This window comes from Desmodus rotundus, chromosome 3 (assembly GCF_022682495.2).
Source record: "Desmodus rotundus isolate HL8 chromosome 3, HLdesRot8A.1, whole genome shotgun sequence".
In the NCBI taxonomy this organism is placed as follows: Eukaryota; Metazoa; Chordata; class Mammalia; order Chiroptera; family Phyllostomidae; genus Desmodus; species Desmodus rotundus.
The window spans coordinates 104,258,504-104,280,396 of NC_071389.1; the positions used below are offsets into that span (position 1 = coordinate 104,258,504).

Here is a 21,893-nt window from a genome sequence, read left to right on the forward strand (position 1 = left end):
CTGCTCTCTCCTCTCTGCTCCTGTAGTGTTCCTCAAGGTCAAACGTCACAGTCTCTTAGAACTATTCTTCAGCCTCTTCCCTCCCACAAAATGGTGAATCATTTTCTCCTCTGGGTGGAAGTATCCCTAGGTCCAAGCACAATGCTTGGCACAGGAAGAATGTGTATTTGCTCTGTAGTTTTGTTCCCTGCAACGTCCCTGAATCTCCTGCTCAGTAAAGCAGGCTGTCTTTGGTTGAAAGGCCACAGAAAAAGAGAGTGGAGCTGGTTGACTCACAGTGTCCTCCACCTACCTTGGTGCCCTGCATTTGTAGGCATCTAATAATTTCTAAGAAGGGAAGCAGAGAGCTGTTGATTCATTCTCAGGATTTCCTGAAGCTGATTCAGGGCATGTCCAGTTTGGGCTGATGCTATGAGTACATCCACGTTAATTGTTATGACAAAATCTTTGGGAACCAAACTTTTGTTCTAGTCTAAGGCAACCAGTTAAGTTTCTCCAAGTATGAAACAGCAGCATCCCTCACATGGAAAAAGACCTTGATCAGTAAAGAATTAAATTAACTCAGTAATTTCACTGAGAATGGTGTCCTTCCAATTTGGTAAAAGTGGCTGGAAGGTTTAAAAATAAAGTTAAATCAGATCCAGGTAATTTATATGACATTTAGACAAAAAGGGACTATGTAAGTTAAAATTTTTGATAGAGAGCAATCTTTGACACTGTTGACTGATTAAAAACAAAACACCCAAAACAGAAATATTCCCTCAAGTTGGCTGATCCCTACATGAATAAAAAATTATTTCACTCTAACTTCATTTTGAGTTTCCTGGACACATCTGCCCAGGGCTCGGGGAACACAATGGTACAATTTAACTTGTGGAATCCATTCAAAGAAAACACATGAGAGTCACAGAAGGAAAGACTTTTATCACACGATTAGATGGTGAGTTACTGCTTGGAGAAAAAGAGAGAAAGACCCCAAAATACAAAATGTTGCTATTGCTTGCTGGGGGCTGAGCCACCGAGGAGATAAAATGCTAGTTAAGTTTGACCCCTCATCCATCCAGATAATTTTATTCACTCCACAAACATTTAAAAGTTAATTCACAAGAGCCAGTGTGCCCTGTGCTGTGAAGTGTGCTGGAGAAAATGACAATGAGTAGAGACTGATTCTCAGCCCAGGAGGGACCAGGACTGGTAAAGACACTTACAGCACTGTCGCCATTGCCACACTGGAAGTGTGTAGAAAGGGTGGGGGAAGTGGGTAGTCAGAGAAGACTGCACCCTGAAGATGACACGTGAACTCACACTTGGGAGAGGAGTTTGACTCCAACCCAAAAACACATGCTTCAAGTTTAATTCATGTGATACTTGCTGAAAATGCTGCCACAGTAGATCTTCATACGCTGCTCTGTTAGCAGTCACTCTGCACAGTCGCAAATGTGAAAGAAAGGTTTCTCACCTGGGATATCTTCAAATGGTTTACTTCCTGAAGTTTCAGAAACACTGTCTGCAAACATTACCAAAATGTCTGCAACTGGGGTGGTAAAGATCAGATCACCACGCTTTGTGACAATAATGTCACAAAGAGACTCCAGGATTCTTCAATTGTTGGTCATATTGTCTTGGTAATGAGCAGACATGATAAAACCATGAACTCACAGAGGAATTCAGACAAGCATTAAGTAGCTACAGTAATAATAATAATGGCTACCATTAGAGTGAGACTGTATTCCAAACATTTCATAAACAGGAACTCTAATTGTTATGGGTTTATGGGTAGGTATATATACATATACATATACATATATGGATATTAGTCATTTATAAAGATGACACCTTCTTTCAGAATCAGTTTAAGTACCCAGTTCAAAGTCACATAGCAAGTAAGTGGCTGTGGCAAAGCACATGTTCATAACTACCCCAAATCCCATGGAAAAAGTAAATCAAACAAGCTTAATTAAATTCTTCCCATAATATTTATCACAACCAAAATGAATGAATCCAGTGGTTAAAAACACATAAGAATAAAAAGAGGCTATAGCAAAGTAAAACATCCTGGCTCCTCCATGTGGAGAAGGGCCCCAGTCTAAGAACCCCAGGTGTGTGCTGCTTCCTGGTGGTGTGGGTGCTGCACCTCTCCTTGCAGGGAACACAGTAGAGAAGTAGGTTTGCATAATGGGCCTTTCTTCTTTGTGCCACCCGACCAGTGTTGCATCACTTCCCTCTGTAGCAGGGCTCAGTGAAGAGTGGGATTAACTTTTGTTTCCATCACGAAAAAATAAAAGGAAATAACCCAAATGGGATGATTCTCCTGGCTCACTCTTCCAGACTTGATTAACTTTCCACTTAAAGTAAAGGAGACAGACTTGACCTCAAGCTCTGAGCACACATGACTTTGCCAGCCCCAGCACTATCAGGCACGGCTATGTCTTTGCCATTAATTTAACACTGTCCATAAAAAACAGTCTAACCTTCTCTTCATTGTGTGGGTTAAACTCCATGAAAACACTGAGCTGAAGGAAGCAGCCAAGTCTTCTTTAAGTATAAAACAGACCCAATCAGACACAGGGTGAAATGGGTACGTACGTCTCAGGAACAGTATCAACAATTTATCTGTCTCCTTTTCCCAGAGCCCAAAGAGCATTTTCATTCTTCTGGTCCAAGAAGTGACAGTCTCTTAGTCACCCCCTAAAACAAAGGCCTTGTTGGTAGAACAATATGATATTGAATGAGCTCATCGGGACAGTTTGATGACTTACTTTGTGTATAAGGGACACTTGAGAATTGTTGAATAGGCCTTCAATCACTAAAGTGAGTACACTTCATGATCAGTTAGGTCCTCTGCCTGAACTCATTTAATATTTAACCAGATAGTTATACTTATCTTTCAGTCTTTGACTTAACTTTAGTCAAAGTTTTTCTTAATTTCTGTATCAGGCCCATCCAACCCAGGCTCTTTACATCTCAGCAGCTTGAAAATGCACGCAATGGCACATGTTACTCCTTTGACTTTAAAGTGCATTTCTAGCACTGCAATAATACTCTTATACCACCCCTGGTCATGACCAGGATTCCAGACTGTGGGCCAGGGACTGAGTCCGTTTCTGCCTTCCACAGACTCTCAAACCTACCAAAAAATAAATGGTTTGGACATATGTGGTCACTAAAATGATTTCAGATGATGACTTTTGGTTTATAATGACATCTTCATTATTCAACCTGTGTGCGACCATCAACATCAAAAGCACTTGTCACCCAATCCTGTGTCTGAAACATGAGTCACAGCACCAACACACCGTTATGACAGCAAAGGTGAAGATCATGTTCAGAGCTGTGGCCAGTGCCACACTGTCCTGCAAAGTGGTGGGAACAGAGAGGCCAGCAAGGAAGAATTTTGAATACAAAGACTTGGAACAAGGCCTTGGCACAGGTGATGGTGACCAAGACCCAGATGCGGGAGATTTCACCGGGAAAGGGAAGCAGGACACATTTCACCGATGTTGTGAATAAACAACGGAGAAGGCTGAAAAGAACTGCAGCTGCTTGCCTGGGACTGACTAACAGTGAAATCCAGCATATAGGATGAGGAAGCTGAGTACACTGAGGGACCTGGTGGAGAGAGATGAAGGCACAGCTTCACATGGGTAGAAAGAAAAGATTCAGCTTTGGAGATGACTATAAGCAACACAGGGAAATAACAGGGCACATCTGGCCTAAGGAGTCAGTGAGTGATATTTGTGTACAATGACCACTCTTACTCATGTACACAACTCATTTTTCATGGGGTTGACAAATAGTCATATTTTGTTGTAATTACTGATTTATGTAGGTCTCTTTACTAGACAATCCTGTCCTAATGTTCTGCTTAAAGTCATCTCAGGGTATTAGAATTTAAAAAAAATTTCTGCTGTCTACACAAACAGTATCTAAGGGCTGAAAGAAGCACATCAATCAGTGAGGCCAAATGAGGATTTTTCCTATTTTTGATATAGGGGGGATCCTGCGAGATCGATGGGCAGAGGGGAGGGACCCCGAGGTGGAGGTGGCATGAGGGCCTGCCCAGGCCCTGGAGAAGGGAGTGGTCGGGAAGTGCCAGAGGTGTTGGGATTGGAACTGGAGTCAGATAGATTTCCAGACCTCCGGTAAGGGTAAACAAGCTAGCAGGGCTTGTGACACAGCAGGAGGAAACTTGCACAGAGTATGCACCAGGCTAGTGAAATGTGTGGGCAGAGGAAAAGACCCTCCTACTTGCTTCTGGAGTGCATAGGATTTTGGGCTGGAATTTTTCAATGGAGGACAGGCAGAGACTTGGCCCTTTTCCTCTTCTGGTTTTCCTTCCTTGCCCAGGGGCCGAGCTTTTCTGGCCAGCAGGCTCTAGAGATCGTGTGGCCTGGCAGCAACCCCAGGCCCCTCCCAGCATGAGAAGTGGTGGTGGTGCTGGTGACTGGAGCGACACTGAGTGGTCCTACTTGGCTGGGCACAGACGGATGCACGGGTGAGCCCATGCCCAGAGGGATGGGCACAGGCATTGGGCTGACAGGCAGCATGCAGAAGAAAAGGCAACACAGAGCAAGTAGGACACCCAGCACATACAGACTCCAGAAAGATGCTTGAAGCTGGACTGCGACTGAGAACCAGCTAAGCTGCCTGATGATCAGGCTGCCACCGCCTGTGTTTCCCAAAGGATGGTATTTTAAATGGGGGAAGAAATTCCAGGCATAGCTTTAAATTAATCTGGTAAAAGGTGGTGGGGTTATTTGTCTTTAGGGGTTTTAGAGGGAATGGGCTCTGAGGCAGAAGCCTGTCATTCTTCCAAAATTGTGTAACTGTTGAATAAACGACCCCTCTCCTTTTCACCAAACCTCTGTCTCTGGAGTTTGCCTATTGGACACCAGACAATAAAACTCCCATTTGCTGTTTGGTAACATTTTCAGGAAGAAAAATACATTCTTGGAGATCCCCCAGCAACTGAATCACAGCTGCGTGTTTGCACTGAAGGCTGAGAAATCAAGCACCTGCCTTTTTCAGCCATTCAGAGAGGTAGGGGGTGGAGGGAAGATGAGCACAGAAGAAAGGGGCTGGGAATGGCTCCTGCAGGGCCATTTGCTGCTTCTCCCTGGAGCCAGAAGCAAATCTGAACCTTGCCACCAGCACTTACTGAAATGTTTCTCTAGGGAAGTTTGTTTCTTTGTTTTCTTATCTATGAAATGGTATTTGCCTCAATAGGATCTGATGAAGTTTAAATGAGATAGTGTTTAGCACAGTGGCTAAAACAGTGCTAACTATTCTTCTAAGACCATTGCATGACCTAGCTTAAGGGGACCCTGGGTAGGTAAAACAGTCAGTGACAAAGCCCTTTTAAATAAGTAGCTAAATCTGAACAACAAGATTAAAATATAAAGCTCATTGGAAAATACTGATATTTCTACATTAATGGAAATATCTGAAAAAAGGAAAACATTTTGTATTTTTTTTTTGGTAATGACAAAATTCAAGATTTTTAAACTTTATTTATTTATTGCTTAGTTACATAATCATTAAGGATATCTCTTCTACTACTGTTGGATGCCACTCAAGCAAATAATTAGTGTATTCATTCATTTTAATCTGACAGATTTCAATAAACCAATATACTTCTGACCACAGGTTCATCAATTTCACCCATTATAAATCAATATCTTTACCTTGCAAATAATGATGATAGACAGCCTAGTTTTGCATTTATCCTAGAGTCTAGGTTTGATTCTTGGCTCTGGTATTTATAATATTTTGTGTAAAATAGGGTCAGGGTCAAGATAAGAGACAATGATGCATCTACTGTGGTAAAGCTTATATTCTAAGGTGTTTACTATTGGATGCCCCCACTTCCCCATTGGTAAAAGAATCCCTATTTTGTTTAGGTAATAGGTAGAAGTCTTTGTCCCACAGAAGGTGGACCCACCAAGTACTGGGACAAGAATCATGATTCATCCAACATGGTAATCCCAGTAAAGCGCATGACTCCATTCCAATTAGAGGGAGGCAAGATAAAGTTTGCCAGGACATTTGGCAAAATCTTCTTTCCAGAAGAAAGACCTACCCTGGCCTTCCTTCCTTCCTGACTCTTAAGTAAAGCAAAAATGCTTAGAGCTGAGGTGGCCATACTATGATCTTGCAGTGACAAGTTGAAAGACAGGAATGCCTAGGTCCTTGAGCTTCTAAACCCATCTGAAACCTCCCATCTCCAGGCTGTGTGTTAGGCAAGCTCATTAAATCTTTATTCTTTCAGTCATTGTGAAGTTATTCTGTTATTTATAGCAAAATTGTCCTAAAATAACACACATTTCAAATCACTAGATAGCAAAAATTACTTGTATGTATCAACTGTACCGTTCTACCTGTGAATGGCATGTGTGTTGCTGTATTGTGATTAGTGTCAAGAGGAACTTGGGATTTAGAAGTGAAAGCCATTGATCGCAGAACCCTACTCAATCCTTTCCAATTTACATATTTTTTATGTAAAAGCAGCTTGATGAATTGCAAAAGATAATAATTTGATTTTGAACTTCTTTGCCCCCCACCAAGAAAATGATAATAAGGCTTGAAATGGCTAATAAAATGGTTAACAGAAAAGAAGCTAAGGTAAACAGATTTTTTGATATTTAAAATGTGGTAGAATCTTCATTCTCAATCATAATTTTGACCTTTCTTAAAGTTCAAGCATTTAAAATTGTTAGTTTAAAAAAAGTTGGGGTTTTTTTTCGGTTGAAGCCAGTCAGAGAAAGACAAATACCATGTGATTTCACTCATATGTGGAATCTAATGAACAAAGTGAACTAACAAGCGAACTAGAAACAGACTAGTAGACAGAGAGCGGGCTGACAGCTCTGGGTTGGAAGGGGGTTTTGAGGGGTGGAGTGTTTGAGTAGAAAAGAAAAAAAACTCATGGACACAGACAACAGAGTGCTGATTGCAGAGGGAAAGGGGTAGGTGGAGGTGGAAGAGGGTATAAGGGGGACAAATAGTAATAGAAAAAATACATAAAAATAAAAATATTAAAATTAAAAACCATAAAGAATAGAGAGTATTTATAAAAAGGAAATGGGCCAGGTTTTCAAACACCTTCAAAACTGGTATCTCCATTGGCATAGACTAGGATTAGCCTTCCCATGATGATAGGGACTAGGGTTTATTAGTAAATGGAATGTGAAATGACAAGGCAAGACTAAATTGTCTCTTATGTTCCTATTTTCTTGCAATTGTATCCAGTCAAATAAAATAGAAAGAGGACAGGTTGTCTTGCACTCTCAACCTGGAAGAAAAGATGAGAACAGGCCTCAGGGCCACCATCAAAGGCAGGAAGGAAACAGAACACTCAGTGTGGCCCAACGCAGGGCTTGGCTTCTCTCTCAACTCCCCAAGGAAGCTAAAATTCTCATTAGGGAAGCAGAAGATTATATTTGGGGAGTTGAAACACTACAAGTGATACTATAGCTAAGGCCATTTGTCATTCAATTGCAAGGCCTCATTTTTAGGAGAGATTCATTTAAAATGCAGCTTTCAAAAACTCAAAGTTGAAAAGCAGAGTTTTCAAAAAAGAAAAATTGTGTGCCCTGAGCAGTGTGGCTCAGTTGGTTGGGCGTCGTCCCTCAAAGTGAAAGGTCACAGGTTTGACTCCTAATCAGGGCACATGCTTAGGCTGCAGACCAGTCCCTGGTTGGGGTGCGTGCAAGAGACAACCGATCAATGTTTCTCTCACACGGCAATGTTTGTTTCCCTCTCTTTTGTCTCCTTTTCCCTCTCTCTAAAAGTAAGCAAAATATTTTTTAAAAAAGAAAGAAAAACTGTAATTTGTCTTCTTAGTAGTGGTCTAACTTGTAAATTTTAAAGCAATTTCTTATAATTTGCTAACGTCATAGGCAATCTATTTTCCTAGAGCAACTCTTTTAGTTTTAAAATTGTTTAAACCTGTCACAGGCCTTCTGCCTAGCTGTAGGGGTGAATGGTATCAATAACCAACCAATACTCCAGACAGATTTTTTTAACAGCATTTTGCACCCTTATCCTTTTTTTACTTCAGCATGGCTTAGTTGAAATAAATCTACCCAAACCTAGGAGAGTGTCCTTTGCCTGTATGATCATATGTTATAAAAACCTCCAGAATGCCAGGAATCTCCATAAACACCGTATCTCCCTGTGCAGAAACAAAAGCTCTTCAGATCAAGAGACAACCCTGTTCACCTCCACTGGGTTAGATACACAGTCACTTTACTGTTAAAAAAAAACACAGAAAAAACCTGATAGGCTGTGTAAGTGTGAAAACTTTTTGTTATTTAGAATACTGAAAAGTGAGCTAGTCTAAGAAACTGACCAAACTGAGCGGTCCAGTCTCTACTTATCAGTCAAGTTCAATAATGTATAACCCGACCTCCCTCAGTCCGGCTTTAATGGTGTGGGAGCAATAACTGACAAACATTGCTGTTTACATGAACCCCATTTTTCAGTAGAGGTATTCAAAGCCCTTCCCATACGGCCACTGGAGACAAAGTGTCAGGTTTCTTTCTTCCCTATAAGGAACTGAGGGAAGGACATAAACAAGGTCACACACAGCCAAAAAAAAAAAAAAAAGTGTAATTTTGTATTTGTAAAAATGAAGTGTTTTATTGATTTGCCTAATCCTTCCTACATAAATATGTATAACATTCTAATGGAATTTTACTAAAGTATTGCCCTTGGTTAAGTTAATACCCTTTCCTTTTCATGGCTGCCAAAATATATATATACCTGTTTAAGGCTAAACTTAAAGAAGTCAGTGTAGCGTTCTTAAGCTTAAGAAGAAATCTTTAACAGCAATTGAATTGTGTATTTCCATGATGCTGTCGTACTTGTGGCATTAGCTGAGAAGTCCTAAAAATTCCAAAGCTGTCTTTGACTGCTAACAACTCTGCACTTTGCAATTGATTCAAACAGCAGAGGCAGTTGGAGCTGTATATCAAATTAGAGTTGATAAAAGCACATAATGTAGTTTTGAATGCCTTCTCGAAAAAGATTTCAGCTCCCTTAAATTGACATGACAACAAACTCTTACAGCAGCATGAAAAGTATGAGTTGAAATTTTAAGGCTTTGGCTCAAATTTCCATCTGTAGCTCATCAAATGACTGAACAGTAGGAAGGAATTAAACTCAAATCAGACTCATTACAGAGTCTGAGATGCTGGCAGAATATAAACTTCCACTCTGAGCATCTGGAGTTTTGAGTGACTAACATTTAAATGCTTGTGTTTGTATGTTTTGTGAAAGGAAGGAAAAGTATTTGTAAGAATATAGGTGAGATATGATTAAACTTAACTTATAGAAATATATGATCACACACACACACCCTTCTCTTTAATTCCATAAATATTCAGAAGTGTGAGGGGAACACTCACAATGGAGGATTATTGACTTTACATTAGTCTCAGGCCAACACTCCAGTGAACATGGCAACTCTCCCCATCTTCCTGATGTAAGAAAGCCTGTCTGAACACTCGCTGACCCAGAGGCTGACATCTGGTCAAGTGTGTCAGGGTAAACAATTTACATTTTCTCCTCTCTGCCAGCCATCCTGCTGGGTAGAATATTACAAAATGTTCTTACAGGAGTTGACCTGCAAACACCAGGCTTCCAATAGTTTTCTGATGCAGTGAAAGTATAAATCTATAAAGTTAAAATGGACAGGATCTATCAAACACATCATCACAAATAAAATTCTCTAGGGCACAGTCTCTGAAATACCACTGGCTCCTCTCCCTGGGGTTCTTTAAGTTCTGGGAACTTCCATATTAATATTCCTGAATCCTGGCTCTAACAAGGGAGGAAAGGAAGCTCTGAGAGCCTGGATTGGAGCAGGTGGGACTCAGTCAGCCCTGATGCTCCTAAAGCTGCAAGTCTAACAGTGCACAGTACATGCTTAGTAAAGCAGTGTTGAATAGGGTTTGCCTTGCTTCTCTGACACTGTTGGGTACCAAGGCATTTTGGAGCAATAACCAAGAAAAGCTGACACTAAGATAGCAAGTTTTTGAGTAAAATCTTGCATTGAAAAATAAGCAAAGATATTCTTATGAAAAAGACTATTCCCATCACTGCCCTTCCAAGCCTAGGAGATAAAACTTTTCAGCTCAGAGAGACAACATTATCCATGCAGCCAACAGTCTACGATGGAGCAGTATTTACATGAGTCTGATTAATGGGATCTATCGAATGAAAAAAGTTGGAAAGAAAAAACATGAGATAAAGTTGTGTACTATCTTTTCCACACATGGTGCTCAGCTTTCCAAGAAGTGAGTGCCTGCCTGCTAAGCCCTCTGCGCTGGGTGGTGTGCAAACAGTGGGTGACTCCCAGGAGGCACCACATGGTAGAAGTTCAGAAATGTGTAAGGTTTACAAAACAGGACTAAGGGAAAAGCCAGGATACAACTGTTAGTGTACAATCCAGAAAATCTTAATACATGTTTTTTGGATGGACTCATTGCCGTATATCTTAAGTGATAAATGCCAATCTATAATGCATGAAAAGGTCTTACTCGGTGTAAAGACTGTGGACTGTGATTATTTGTTCACTTGAGCCTGATGTGGGTATGCATACCACAGACGCTGAACTTTGGGAGATAAGCCTTATCGTCCCAGACTAGGAACATTTAAAGAGAAGCTCGTTTATTCATAATCGATACAACTCATTTATCTAAGGAGGTAATCTGTTGAAGGCAGTGAGTAAATGACAAGGCCCTGAATAACTTTAAGGTTCAGTCCTAGTCAAGAACCTGCACATATGGGGCTCTCAATCAACAAAACAGTCCCAATACAGTCAAATGCCACTTCTCATGAATACAGACTCACTTCTGTGCCCAGCTCGTTTTGAATACCACATAAGCTCAAAGACACAGAAGTTGCTAATAAGATGATCAGCACCTAGGTAACCCATTCTACTCTGAACTGTACCCAAAAGTGAACTAATGAGTCATGGGTATTAAAATGTTTTGGAATATATGTCTTTTAAATAAAGAGAATATCTGCATGTTGGTCAGTCGATACAGCCTAACACTGGACACTTTGTCAAACACCTTGGGCTATTCCCAGATTGTAACATTGTTGGGTCACCCCTCCTCCTTGCCCACTGATGTTTTCCTCTCTGACTCTTCAGTTCGTACTGGTGCAAAAATAGGCAAAGACATTGAGATCGAATGATTGTATGCTGCCAGTGTGTGGGGAGCTTTATGGTGGTGGAGACTGAAGCTAACAGGTACAATGAGACACCCAAATTAGAGACAGATTTCCATATCACTGGAAATATTCTCCCTGTTCTCACAGCTAAGAAGAATGAGGGGTTTGCTCTCATTTCCTAAGAAGAATACAACATATCAGAGAAACCTCAGCAAGAAGCAAATGACAATTCTAGAAGTAAAGATCACTGATACATTTTTATTTACTGGAGCCATTTAAATTGCGAATTTAAATAGACTTTAAAAATGGGAGAAGTCAATATAAAACTCTCCTAACAGAAGTGTGTGTGTATGTGATATTGAATGACCGGTGTGTTATTTGTAATGAGGGTGAAGACTTGTCAACACTTAGGTCTTTCAAATAGGTCTGAGGTAAGGGAATGGTGGTGACCTCCAACACTGGCTCTAGAGAGAGAGAGAGAGAGAGAGAGAGAGAGCGAGCCCATCAGGGGTACCCAGGGAGGAAGGAGGCCAATAGTTGGCAGGGTATCAGACATCAAGAATGAACATACCTATAAAGCACTAAGTTCCCCCAAAGTGTTCTTCATCCTTTGACTATGCTATGGGTGATTAACAATAAGATTATCAACTGTATTGGAGGAGGGGTTGGGGTTCATGGCACTTACTAGCATCCTGGCTCTGAGCAAATCACTTTCTCAACTCTCATTTTTCTTTTTTTATCTGTAAAATGTGGATGATACGTAACCTTGCAGGGTTATTGGAAAGAGTGAAGGTGATACGCAGAGGGGTTATATGGCCTCCTTTGCCTGGGGCTGTCCGAGTTCATGCCTAGTGTCCCAGCATTATTATTAACTTGAACTCTGCCTTACGTGTAAATTACCAGGCATAACATTTGACACAGAGCGGGCCTACAGCCAATGTGGCAGTATATTATTCTAGGGTTGTTTATAGGTTTAACCAACCAACCAACAACAACAAAAAATCCCAAACAACATCTCTAATTTGTCTCCATAACCAACCCAGAGACAGACCCCATCTACTGAGAGTGGATACTGATTTGGGATTTTTATGTCTCATTAGGGCTACGAACAACTTTAGCAGAAGGGGCCATGGGTGCGGAATATTGGAGTAATGCTGTCTGAGTGCTTGGGTCAGTGCTGGGGACTATCTCCTACTGAAAGGACTGAGGTAAGTATTGCTCTGCTGGATTTAGGCAACTTGGTTAAAACTCCTTAGTTTTCTATTTATTAAAACCAATCTTACAAAGAAGCTAAAACTAGTGTGTAGAGAGAGTTCTCTGGAGCTTTTTTCATTGTCTTTGCGAACACGGTGACATAAATCAGGGTCCCCAAGCACTGCCCCGCGGCCAGTCGGAGGTGTTTTCCACCCTCACTTCCACAGGACTTTTCGTGCCCAGAGCTAACCCTATACCAGCTGGCATTTCTATGTTGGACAGAAACAGAGTCCTTATCACCACTACCTAACTCACTACGTCATAGCTGAAAAATGCCACATTTCATTCTGAAAACTATTGAAGGTTTTCTGCATTAGCATTAGACCTTTTACAACACACATAAGCTCCTTCCAAAGTGAGTAGTCTGGCAAGTGAATTAATTAACTCCTTCCTTGAAAGAGTTAATAGGCATTCAAAAGTTTCCCTCTGTCGGGGAGCCAAATGTTGAAGGAAGGACATACCACCCCGGGACGATTCAGGCCTCGAGTGGATTCTGACTGTCCATTGGTCATGGGCCCACATTCACTGCACATGAGGAGTGATATAAACACCAGGGCAGCCAGTCAGAGCTTGCAGGACAGCAGAGAGCCCGCACCCCAGCTCTGTCCGCCAACATGCAACAGGCTCTCCTTTCCAAGAAATAGTCTGGAACTACCTGCTCTAAGCTTTTCCTATGGCAAACCTGAGAGGCCAAGGTGACTCTCTGCCACTGAGAAACCCCCCTGGCCACCCCGTGCTGCTGGAAGGTGAGTACTTGAGGAAGGTAGGAACATTCTAACAGTAGTAGCTGAGATGGAGACGGGAGTAAAGTTAAAAGATAAATCTAGAAAAAAATGGCCCAAAGCAAGCAACTAGTTTCATACTTGGTTTATGTGGTTCCCTTCTCCAGGGCTGTGGGAAGAATTGTCTGCACACAGATGACTCCCCGAGGATGTCAGTGCTAAGAGAAAACGTAGCCTAAGTCTGGTTCAGAGGAGCAGGGAGCATTGGAGTCTAATGCAAATGCTCAATAAATGTTAAAATAATATCAATGTGTTAGAAATTGTGCTAAGTGCTTTACATCTTAACACCTCATTTACTGCTGTGAGGTACTCACTTTTGCCTGGTATAGAGAGGAGAAGATTGAAGCAGGGGAGTTAACTGTCCAAGGCCACATGAATACAAGAGCTAGAGATCTGGACCAAGCCTATCTTGTCCTGTGGCTTGTGTGTCCCAGGTGAGGGCATGGACTGGGGAGCAGGACAGTGAAATGCAGAGGAGGGTGAGCAGATGAAACAACCTAAGAGGATAGACGAGGTGTTTGGAGGGGGGCCTGAATGGTGGTCATGGACACTGGAGGCAAGAGAAGCCTGGCTTAGTCTTTGAAATGTTGGCAGAAGTCTCCCCAGGACACTTTATGTCAGGTAGACCAGTAAGTGACCAGTGGAACATTCCCGGTTGGATTGAACACTGCGGAGCGGGAGCTGGGAGAATCACTGAAAGGCTAAGGAAGGCCTGGACATGAATGGGGAAGGAGCAAGAGAGCAGGGGAAGGAGCAAGAGACAGATAGAAAACCCCCTCTGCAGTGAGGTCCACAAAGGACATTTTATTCCCAGACATCTGGGCCATGTTCGTTCCCAGTCCCTACAAGAAGAGGGCAGCCTGACAGAGTGGCATGCCCATGAAGAGGGTGCCAACGTGCACAGGGAATGAAAAGAAATACATCTCACCAGGCAATGACTGATTTCATTGACTTGTTAATTCTTCAGAGGAGACATATATAAAATTACCTTTTCCTCACAATGTGCCATTTACGAAAAAAACCAAATGGAAATCTTGAAAAAGCTTGTGGGATCATCTTTCTTCTTCCTACTACCTTGCAAAGAAGCCAGTCACAGTTATAGAGTTTGTTTTATTGCTGTCTAATTGTTGCACTTTTATAAAGAAGCACTTCTATATAATTAGGGGCCTGGTTCTCCTCGCAGCTTCTCCCAAACCTGGTGTGTGGGGTGACCATGCGGCTCCACAGCAACCTCCCGGCAAGGTTACCTGGGCAGGTAAAGCCCGAGGCTCCTCACTTCTACTTTGTCTTCTTACAGACCAATTCCTCTCTCTGTTTGCTACTGAAAACATGTAAACAGGGACCTATGATAGATTATAAGTAGGTTAGTGTCGCAATAAGCTTAAAGAAGCCTAAGTATAAAGTATATTTCCTCTTCCTCTTTCAAGACAGGACTAAAAACATTCTGAGCCCAAAGGGACGCGAGAGAACAGACGGTTCTCTCTTCTGCTCTGAAGACATCAAGATGGAAGGCAGAGCCTTTCTCATTCACCTTTGTGAGCCCACAGCCTGGCACACAGTAGGTGTTGAATAAATATTTGCTGAATGAATTGAAACAATTCAAAATTGTGTCCCAGATACTTTCCAAATACAACTCAACAGTCATTTCGAACCGTTTTCTGATGTGAGTGTGGCGGGAGTGGGGAGAGCAAAGGAAAGGCAGAGGGAATGTACATATATACTTTATGCAGAGGAATTTAAAAACAGTCATGGGAAGACGATTTCAAAAGCAATCCCACTGGCCTCGGTATCATCAGAGCACATTTTTTTTTTTAATCTAATGAAGCAATGACAAAAGTTGATGGAAGAAAAATCTCTGGCCTAGGATTAACCCAGAATGATGACTAACACCACTGGCTGGTGTCAGAAGCACAGGGGGCCTTTCCAGTGATTGGAAAACTGCTCCGAACAGAGTCTGCACATCAGATTCTTTCCTTAATCAAAGGGTGGAGAAACAAAGAGAGATTCACCCTGGAGGAGGGAGGGCCGCACACACGATAAATGAGTTATGGCTGTAACAGAGGGAGGAACGTTGTCTGGGTGACAGTATTGCTCCTAAATGGCTTCCCACTTGTAGGAAACAGCCTCCGACGAGCCCCATAGTGTGTACAGTGATGCAAAACCGGCCATGTCTCGAGATGCACATCCCTGCACACCTTAAGGCTGAAGAGACTGGCTGTTTTCTCAGAGCAATTATGGCTCAGGTTCTCTTGCCCAGGTTTTATTTATAGGAGAACAATCTTGGCCACAGGTCATTTGTGTAGGAGATAATTAATCACCAGCTCTTTGCACACAGGTAGGTTAATTACTATGCACCTAATATAACATCAAGATTTTTCTTGGAAAATTTTTAAAAATTCCAAACAATTAAGGGCCTATTATACCTGACGGTCTTTTACCCAGAGCAAGTACAAAGGCTGTTGGTGAAACAGGGAAGACTTTGTTTTAAACTGTTCCGAAAACACAAGGCATCACAGATCCCCTGAAGGCCTCATTTTCATTTTATTCCAGATCTACGAAGCCGCCGTAGAGGTTGTCTTTTTGAAGTACCTTGCTGCTAAAATCTTTAAGTAGGTCAGAGATGGAACTTCAGAAGCCAGAATATTCTGATATCCTAATAAATGATTATGGTCAGAACCTCGCTTGTTTACATTTAAGAAAAGCACATTATTTGGACTACAGCAAACATCAGGACTGTTAAAAATTCAAATATTAAATAACATCCTGAGTATCAGCCACACAGATAAGGGACAGATCAAATAAATGTGCAAATGCCTCTGTGTACAAAAAAGATGAGTTTTAAGTTCTAGACTATTAAGTACTTTTTGTCTGTAGACAATTGCCTAATAAAATAATTAGGAAGTACTCTGAAACCCTGCTACTCCCTTTGGTCAAACCACAGTTCACAGAGTATCGAGATAAAGGCTGAACAAATGAAATAAATACCAAACACGGAGCAAGGCAGGAAATGCAGCCCGAATGCCCTACCCTGCGCTCTGCCAGACTCGGAAGGGCCATCTCACTTGAAAATGTGATCAGACAGAACCTGCTGTAATTCCACTGCAGCCTCTGCGGCTGAGGAGAGCTGGTTCAGTCACTGACATTTTTATTTTCATAGCAGATGGAAGAAAAAAAACTTCCTTGGTTCACAAGCATATGCATCCAGTTGAGAGATTTTATTTCTCCAACCTTATACAACATCTAGCCAACAAACAAAGGTTATTTTCTGTTACTCACTATTACTCCAGGATTTCAGTAAATATTTGATGCTGATCTCAAAGAAGCCGGAGTCCTGCTGGCTGGCCATGTCCGCGGCATACAAAGAGGCAAGGAGGCTGGGGCTGGGCTGGGAGCTGCAGGAGGAGCAGGTACCGCTGGAGACCTGCCTGTCACAGGTTGGTGATGTCACCAGGGGGTCAGGGCACAGAGGCAGGCTCTGAAGATTTACCTCCCGGAGGGCAGGGAGTCCTCTGTAAAGGACAGAGGAGCAGGAGAGAGATGCTCAGCGCTCCTCCTTCTGCGGGTCCAGGACTTGCTTATTTGTCTCACTGGCTGGGCGCCGCTCTCCCTGCAGCCCTCAGAGGCGGCAGCCGCTTTCATTTCTGAGCTGCCATAACCAGAAGCTCCTGCTGCTGGCTGCCCACACGCTCCGCTACAGCAGGTACGGTCCAAGGAAGTCCTCACCACGCCCGGCGATCCTTTTCCCCAGGGAGGGAGGGTGCTGGGCACCGAAGGGGGTGGGATGGGCTGGGAGCACCGCCCCTGCCCTTGTCCACAGCCTCAACCTGAGCCCCAACTCACTGGGCCCTGACTCAGCTGCAGGAAGGATTTCCTAGCAGATCCTCAGTTCAAAAATACTCCAGCGAGCAGTCCCATGTGCCCTTGGGCTGCGGCTTCCCGTGTCTTTCCCTGACACACGCAGCTGCACTGTGCTGCAGTGAGCAGACTGCACCCCTGATCTGGTTGCAGTGACGTTTCTGAAAAGCCCTATCTTTCAGCCTCCTTGCAGTAGGAAAGCTCAACGACAACAGGGCATTTGCCTGGGGGTTTTCTGCCCCTTCTTTCATGGGCACACTTTGCACTTTGTGCATCTCCCTCCCAGAAATGCTGTCATTTTCTGGGGGCACACCAACTCCAATGGGCAACTGCTCAGTGGGCTTATTTAGGAAATGTCAGGCTCGACAGTGGATCTGTTTCTCAAACCTTTCATTTCTGAGAAGCACAGAGCCCAGTACAGCTTAGTTTATTTGTACTAAAAGGATAAGAAGGAATAGCATTATGTTCCTTGCTGCACAATGGCTTTTTAATGCATGAAATCTTGATATCTGGTGTCCTGATTTTGGTTAGCTTTGTTTCTCATTATCATTTAGCTGGACCAGGGCACTAAATGCGAGGATTTTAATGATGACAGGCTACATCTGAGTAGGCAGGATTCGGCCAACTATCTCATAAACCATAAAATCCTTAATAAACCATATTAATAATTGTTTAACATAAAAATTGTTGTACACCCCACCCAAATCATCACACAAATAGGACATCCTAGACTAACAGTTCATTTCAAAAAATGGAAGGAAAAGAGAACACTATAATTTTTTTAAGATGAAGAATTTAAAATGTTGGACACTAAAGAGGACTTTTCAGCTATGTCCTGGAATGCCCTAAGACAGCGTCTATATAATGAGCTTTCCAAACTCCTTACACAAAAGGCAAGCACACATCCCCTCGGATTTCCAAGTCCGCTCCTAGCACTTTATTCTCATGAACTCTCTCACCAGATGGGTTTCTTTTTCCTTTCCATGCTTGTGAAAGTTGATGGGCTAATTTTGTTTATTGCCTGTAATTTGAATGTGTGGATCCAGATGAAATTGGACCCAAAGGTTTTACCTTGGAATAGTTATTACATCTGAAAACAACTAATATCCATGCCCACCTCTCTGGTGCCTCCCCCACCGCAGAAGGACGACCAGGGAGCTGCAAGGTGCCTTGGAGTTGAAGAGCACAAAGAATCCCAGGACATGTCCCCGGTCCCATCTAGCACCAGCTCGTACTAGGGCATGGGACCCAGGGCAAACTGTTAACCTCTCTATGCCTTGGCTTCCTCATCCGTAAAGTGGGAATAACTGGAACCAACCTCACTTGGTTCGGGGAAGATTAAATGACACTGCGAATGAAAAGCGGTTAGCATAATGTCTTGCATAAAGTAAACAATGAAATGTCAACTATATTGATTTTTATAACAAACCCTTAGGGCCTCAGAATAGAACTTTAAAATTTAGGTTAGTGAATGTTTGTGTATGTATGTAACTTGGGTGTCTGAGTTTTAAACACCAATGGCAACTATTTGGAGACATTTAAAGGCAGTGGCAGGGAACAAACACACTGATACCGGCATCCAGAGTCTCTCTGATGACTTTATAAAAGAAATCTTAACTGGCTTCTCAAAGTTTTTGATCTTACTATAAATAGCAGTTTGCTGAAAATATCCCTCTTACATATATTTCGAAAGGAATTATCATGAAAATTTAAATGCTATTCAGAAAATAATGTTTTTAGTGGCATCTGGTTTTGCTGTGGAAAGTGAATCAGCAGCGAGGCCCCCGGTTTCTGCCCATTACACCTGAAATCCTGTCCAGTCTGTGCTTTTCTCCTCATTCCGATCGCCTTCAAAGAGAGTGTATATTGTGAACGAACAGAAAAGGCCTTTGTTTTGTTGAAAGGTCTACAAATCAAATAGAATGACACCTGCTGCCAGCTGAGATGAAACCTTTATCCTTTGTCTCCTCTCTCTCTCTCTCTCTCTCTCTCTCTCTCTGAGGGGGGAGGGGTTATAAAAAATGTGGTGGGATTAGGCACTTGGACAGAGGTACTTAAAATACAATAAAATCTGAATTTGTCCCTGGTTTGCTATGTGACTTCAGTCGTCATTTAACATGATCCAAAATTATTTCAACTTTCATGTCTTAAAAATCTTAGGAAAACATGCAATGGATCTTGAGGCGAGGAGTTAGGCAGAGATGTGGAGCTGACAGAAAGGTAGCAGAAATGCAGGAAAAGTGGGAGGCCTAGGCAATGGTATCAGAGTGGAGAAAACTCAGAAAGTGACCTGAGACAAGTGACAACAATGAATGACACTATCTCCATCTACTGAACCTTAATATTGTACTGAAAATACATATTTTATCATATTTAATCCTTACCCTAAACCTATGAAGTACTCTTAATAACCCCATTTTACAGATAAGAACATTGAGGCTTAAAGAGGCATAAATTAAGGTCAATGTTATAGAGCTGATAAAATTTAGGTGTAGCAAATTTTAGAACCTGAGTCATTTATTCTAATTTTTTTTTAAATCACAAGGAAGAAGAAAATCATGGTTACCAACATCCTTAGAGAAAGTTCAGAAAGAAGCTATGAACCCTCCTTATCACTAATAGGCCCCATTGTCTCTCTAGGACTAGAGTTGCCCCTTGAAACAACACAGGGTTGGGGTAGTTGATCACCCTGACTCTCCCGCCGCCACACGCAACTTTTGACTCCCCCAAAACTTAACTACTCATAGCTTTCCGTTGACTGTCAGCCTTACTGATAACATAAACAGTTGATTAGCCCTGGTCGGTGTGGCTCACTTTGCTGGAGCATCATCTATAAACCAAAAGGTCGTGGGTTCGATTCCTGAAGGGCACATGCTTAGGTTATGGGTTCGGTCCCTGGTTGGGGTGCAAACTACAGGCAACGAATCAGTGTTTCTCTCTCATGTCAATGTTTCTCTCTGTCTCCCTCTCCCTCTCTTCTCCTCTCTCTAAAATCAAAGAACATGTCTTCAAATGAGGATTAAACAAAAAGTTGATTAACTCATATTTTGTATATAGTATGTTATATACTGTATTCTTACAATAAAGTAAGCTAGAGAGGAGAAAATGTTATTTAAAAAATCATAAGTTTAATCTGCAAGTGTTTTCAAATTGCTGCAAATCTCCAAAAATTTTTCCAATATATTTATTGAAAAAAATCTGTGTATAAGTGGACCCACACAGTTCAAACCTATGTTATTCAAGGGTCACCTGTACTCACTGCTTCCTGCCCTGGAGGAGCTCTAGCCTGGGGAGGAGTTGTGCTCTGGGGGCTATACTCTCAACCCAAAGGAAACTAGAGAAGGATGCTATTCTTTTCCCATTAATTTGATTTGTGGCACAGGTTGTTACCTGTACAAGGACACCTGACTTGGGATGGGGATGGAGCAAGTGATGGTGGAAATCCAGTCTGAAGATTAACTCTCCAAGTTGCAAAGGGGTAGTCATGGACTGTGTCCACCCTGGTGTGGGCTGTATCTCTCCAGTGTTTGATCCACAGGAAGGGAGCCCTATTGTGGTCAGAAAGGCAGTGGCCAACTGGTCACCTCAGTCTCAGCCTGCTCAATGGCAATGAGATGAGAGTGGTACAGGGTACGTGGACCGCAGATAGTTCTCTGTCATTTCCCTGAGTCCTGCCTTGATTCCAATAACAACCTGCTGTCCACTCTCCCTCCAGAAGAGCTGTGTCTCACTCAGTTGTGTCTCCCCCACAGCTCCTGGAACACATTACGTCCTCTTGCAGAAGACTTAGTCAGTCAGTGAGTGAGCAGGCTTATTGTGCATGCTTAGTGCTGCCTGCAAAAAAAAATCTGCAACTGAAGTGCAGTTGGTTTGTGTTTTGTGTTTTCATACTTAATTTTCCTTTTCCTAAGATTTGTGACAGGCTTTTTTTTTTGAGACTAAAATGTGTTGTGTTCAAAAAAGGTAAAAACAAAGCTCAGCATATAATCTGGATGCTTGTCAGCACCAAGAGCTATCGCCTAATGATTTTAAAGCATCTGATTGAGTGGACTAGCTTAGGATCAGACCTACTTCCTGCCTTGGGAGTGGCTGCACATGCACACACACTTAACTAGGCTCACAGTGGCATTCACATTCAGGCACAGGCTGTATTTGACAGAAGAGAAATGTGTTACTCGCAACCTGAGTAAACAAAGCAAAATCACTTAATGTAAAAAACATTGCTCTATCAATTTCTGATCAGTATTTTCAAAGTCCAGAAAAGCATCAAATATACTATATCCTACTATTATAGTACGCTGTGCTAAGTCAGTGTAAGCATCGCCAGGGCTGAGGTAGGAAGATGGCAGCTGAGACAACGGTGACAGTTACGGAGACAGGGTTTTGTTTTTCTTTATGTGGTAGAATAAGAGGCCTTTCAGAGATAACCTAAAGAGTCAAGTTTTGAGAAAGCTACAAACTTCCCTTTTGATCTATTTTCAATACTTGTTTTGGGCTGATCTATCCATGCCGAGAAATATTAGAGAACCAACAGGAAGTGATTGCATACAACATTCATTTCGTAAACATAAAATGCAATCACTTTCCCTTAAAACAATTCAACCCACGTAGACAAATCATCACAAAAATAAATTCTGTGAGTTTTGAAAACATTTGCTCCATGACTACCCAGTACAATAATTTTTTCAAATGAATTAAAATACAGTCAAACCTTGATTCTCAAATGTTTTCCATTTCAAACAATTCAGTTCTTGACCAAGTTGTTCACAGAAAAAATGTCTTGATTGTTGAACAAAACTTTGATTCTCAACCCAAGAATCCTTT

At 42.1% G+C, this 21,893-nt stretch overlaps 1 protein-coding gene across 7 annotated transcripts in view; it reads right to left on the reverse strand.

Annotated features, from left to right (window-relative positions):
• The window catches only part of FRY (FRY microtubule binding protein), a 540,327-nt gene that overhangs the window by 320,158 nt on the left and 198,276 nt on the right, over nucleotides 1-21,893 (reverse strand). The window contains exon 1 of one of the 7 annotated variants that reach the window (XM_053920705.2): nucleotides 16,491-17,105. The exons of 5 other annotated variants lie outside the window; for them this stretch is intronic. In XM_053920705.2, the coding sequence (XP_053776680.1) occupies nucleotides 16,491-16,560 (70 nt within the window). In that variant the 5' untranslated portion in view covers nucleotides 16,561-17,105. Of the gene's footprint in view, nucleotides 1-16,490; nucleotides 17,106-21,893 lie in introns of those variants that run through there. One more of the 7 variants, XM_024580789.4, reaches the window with a different exon arrangement.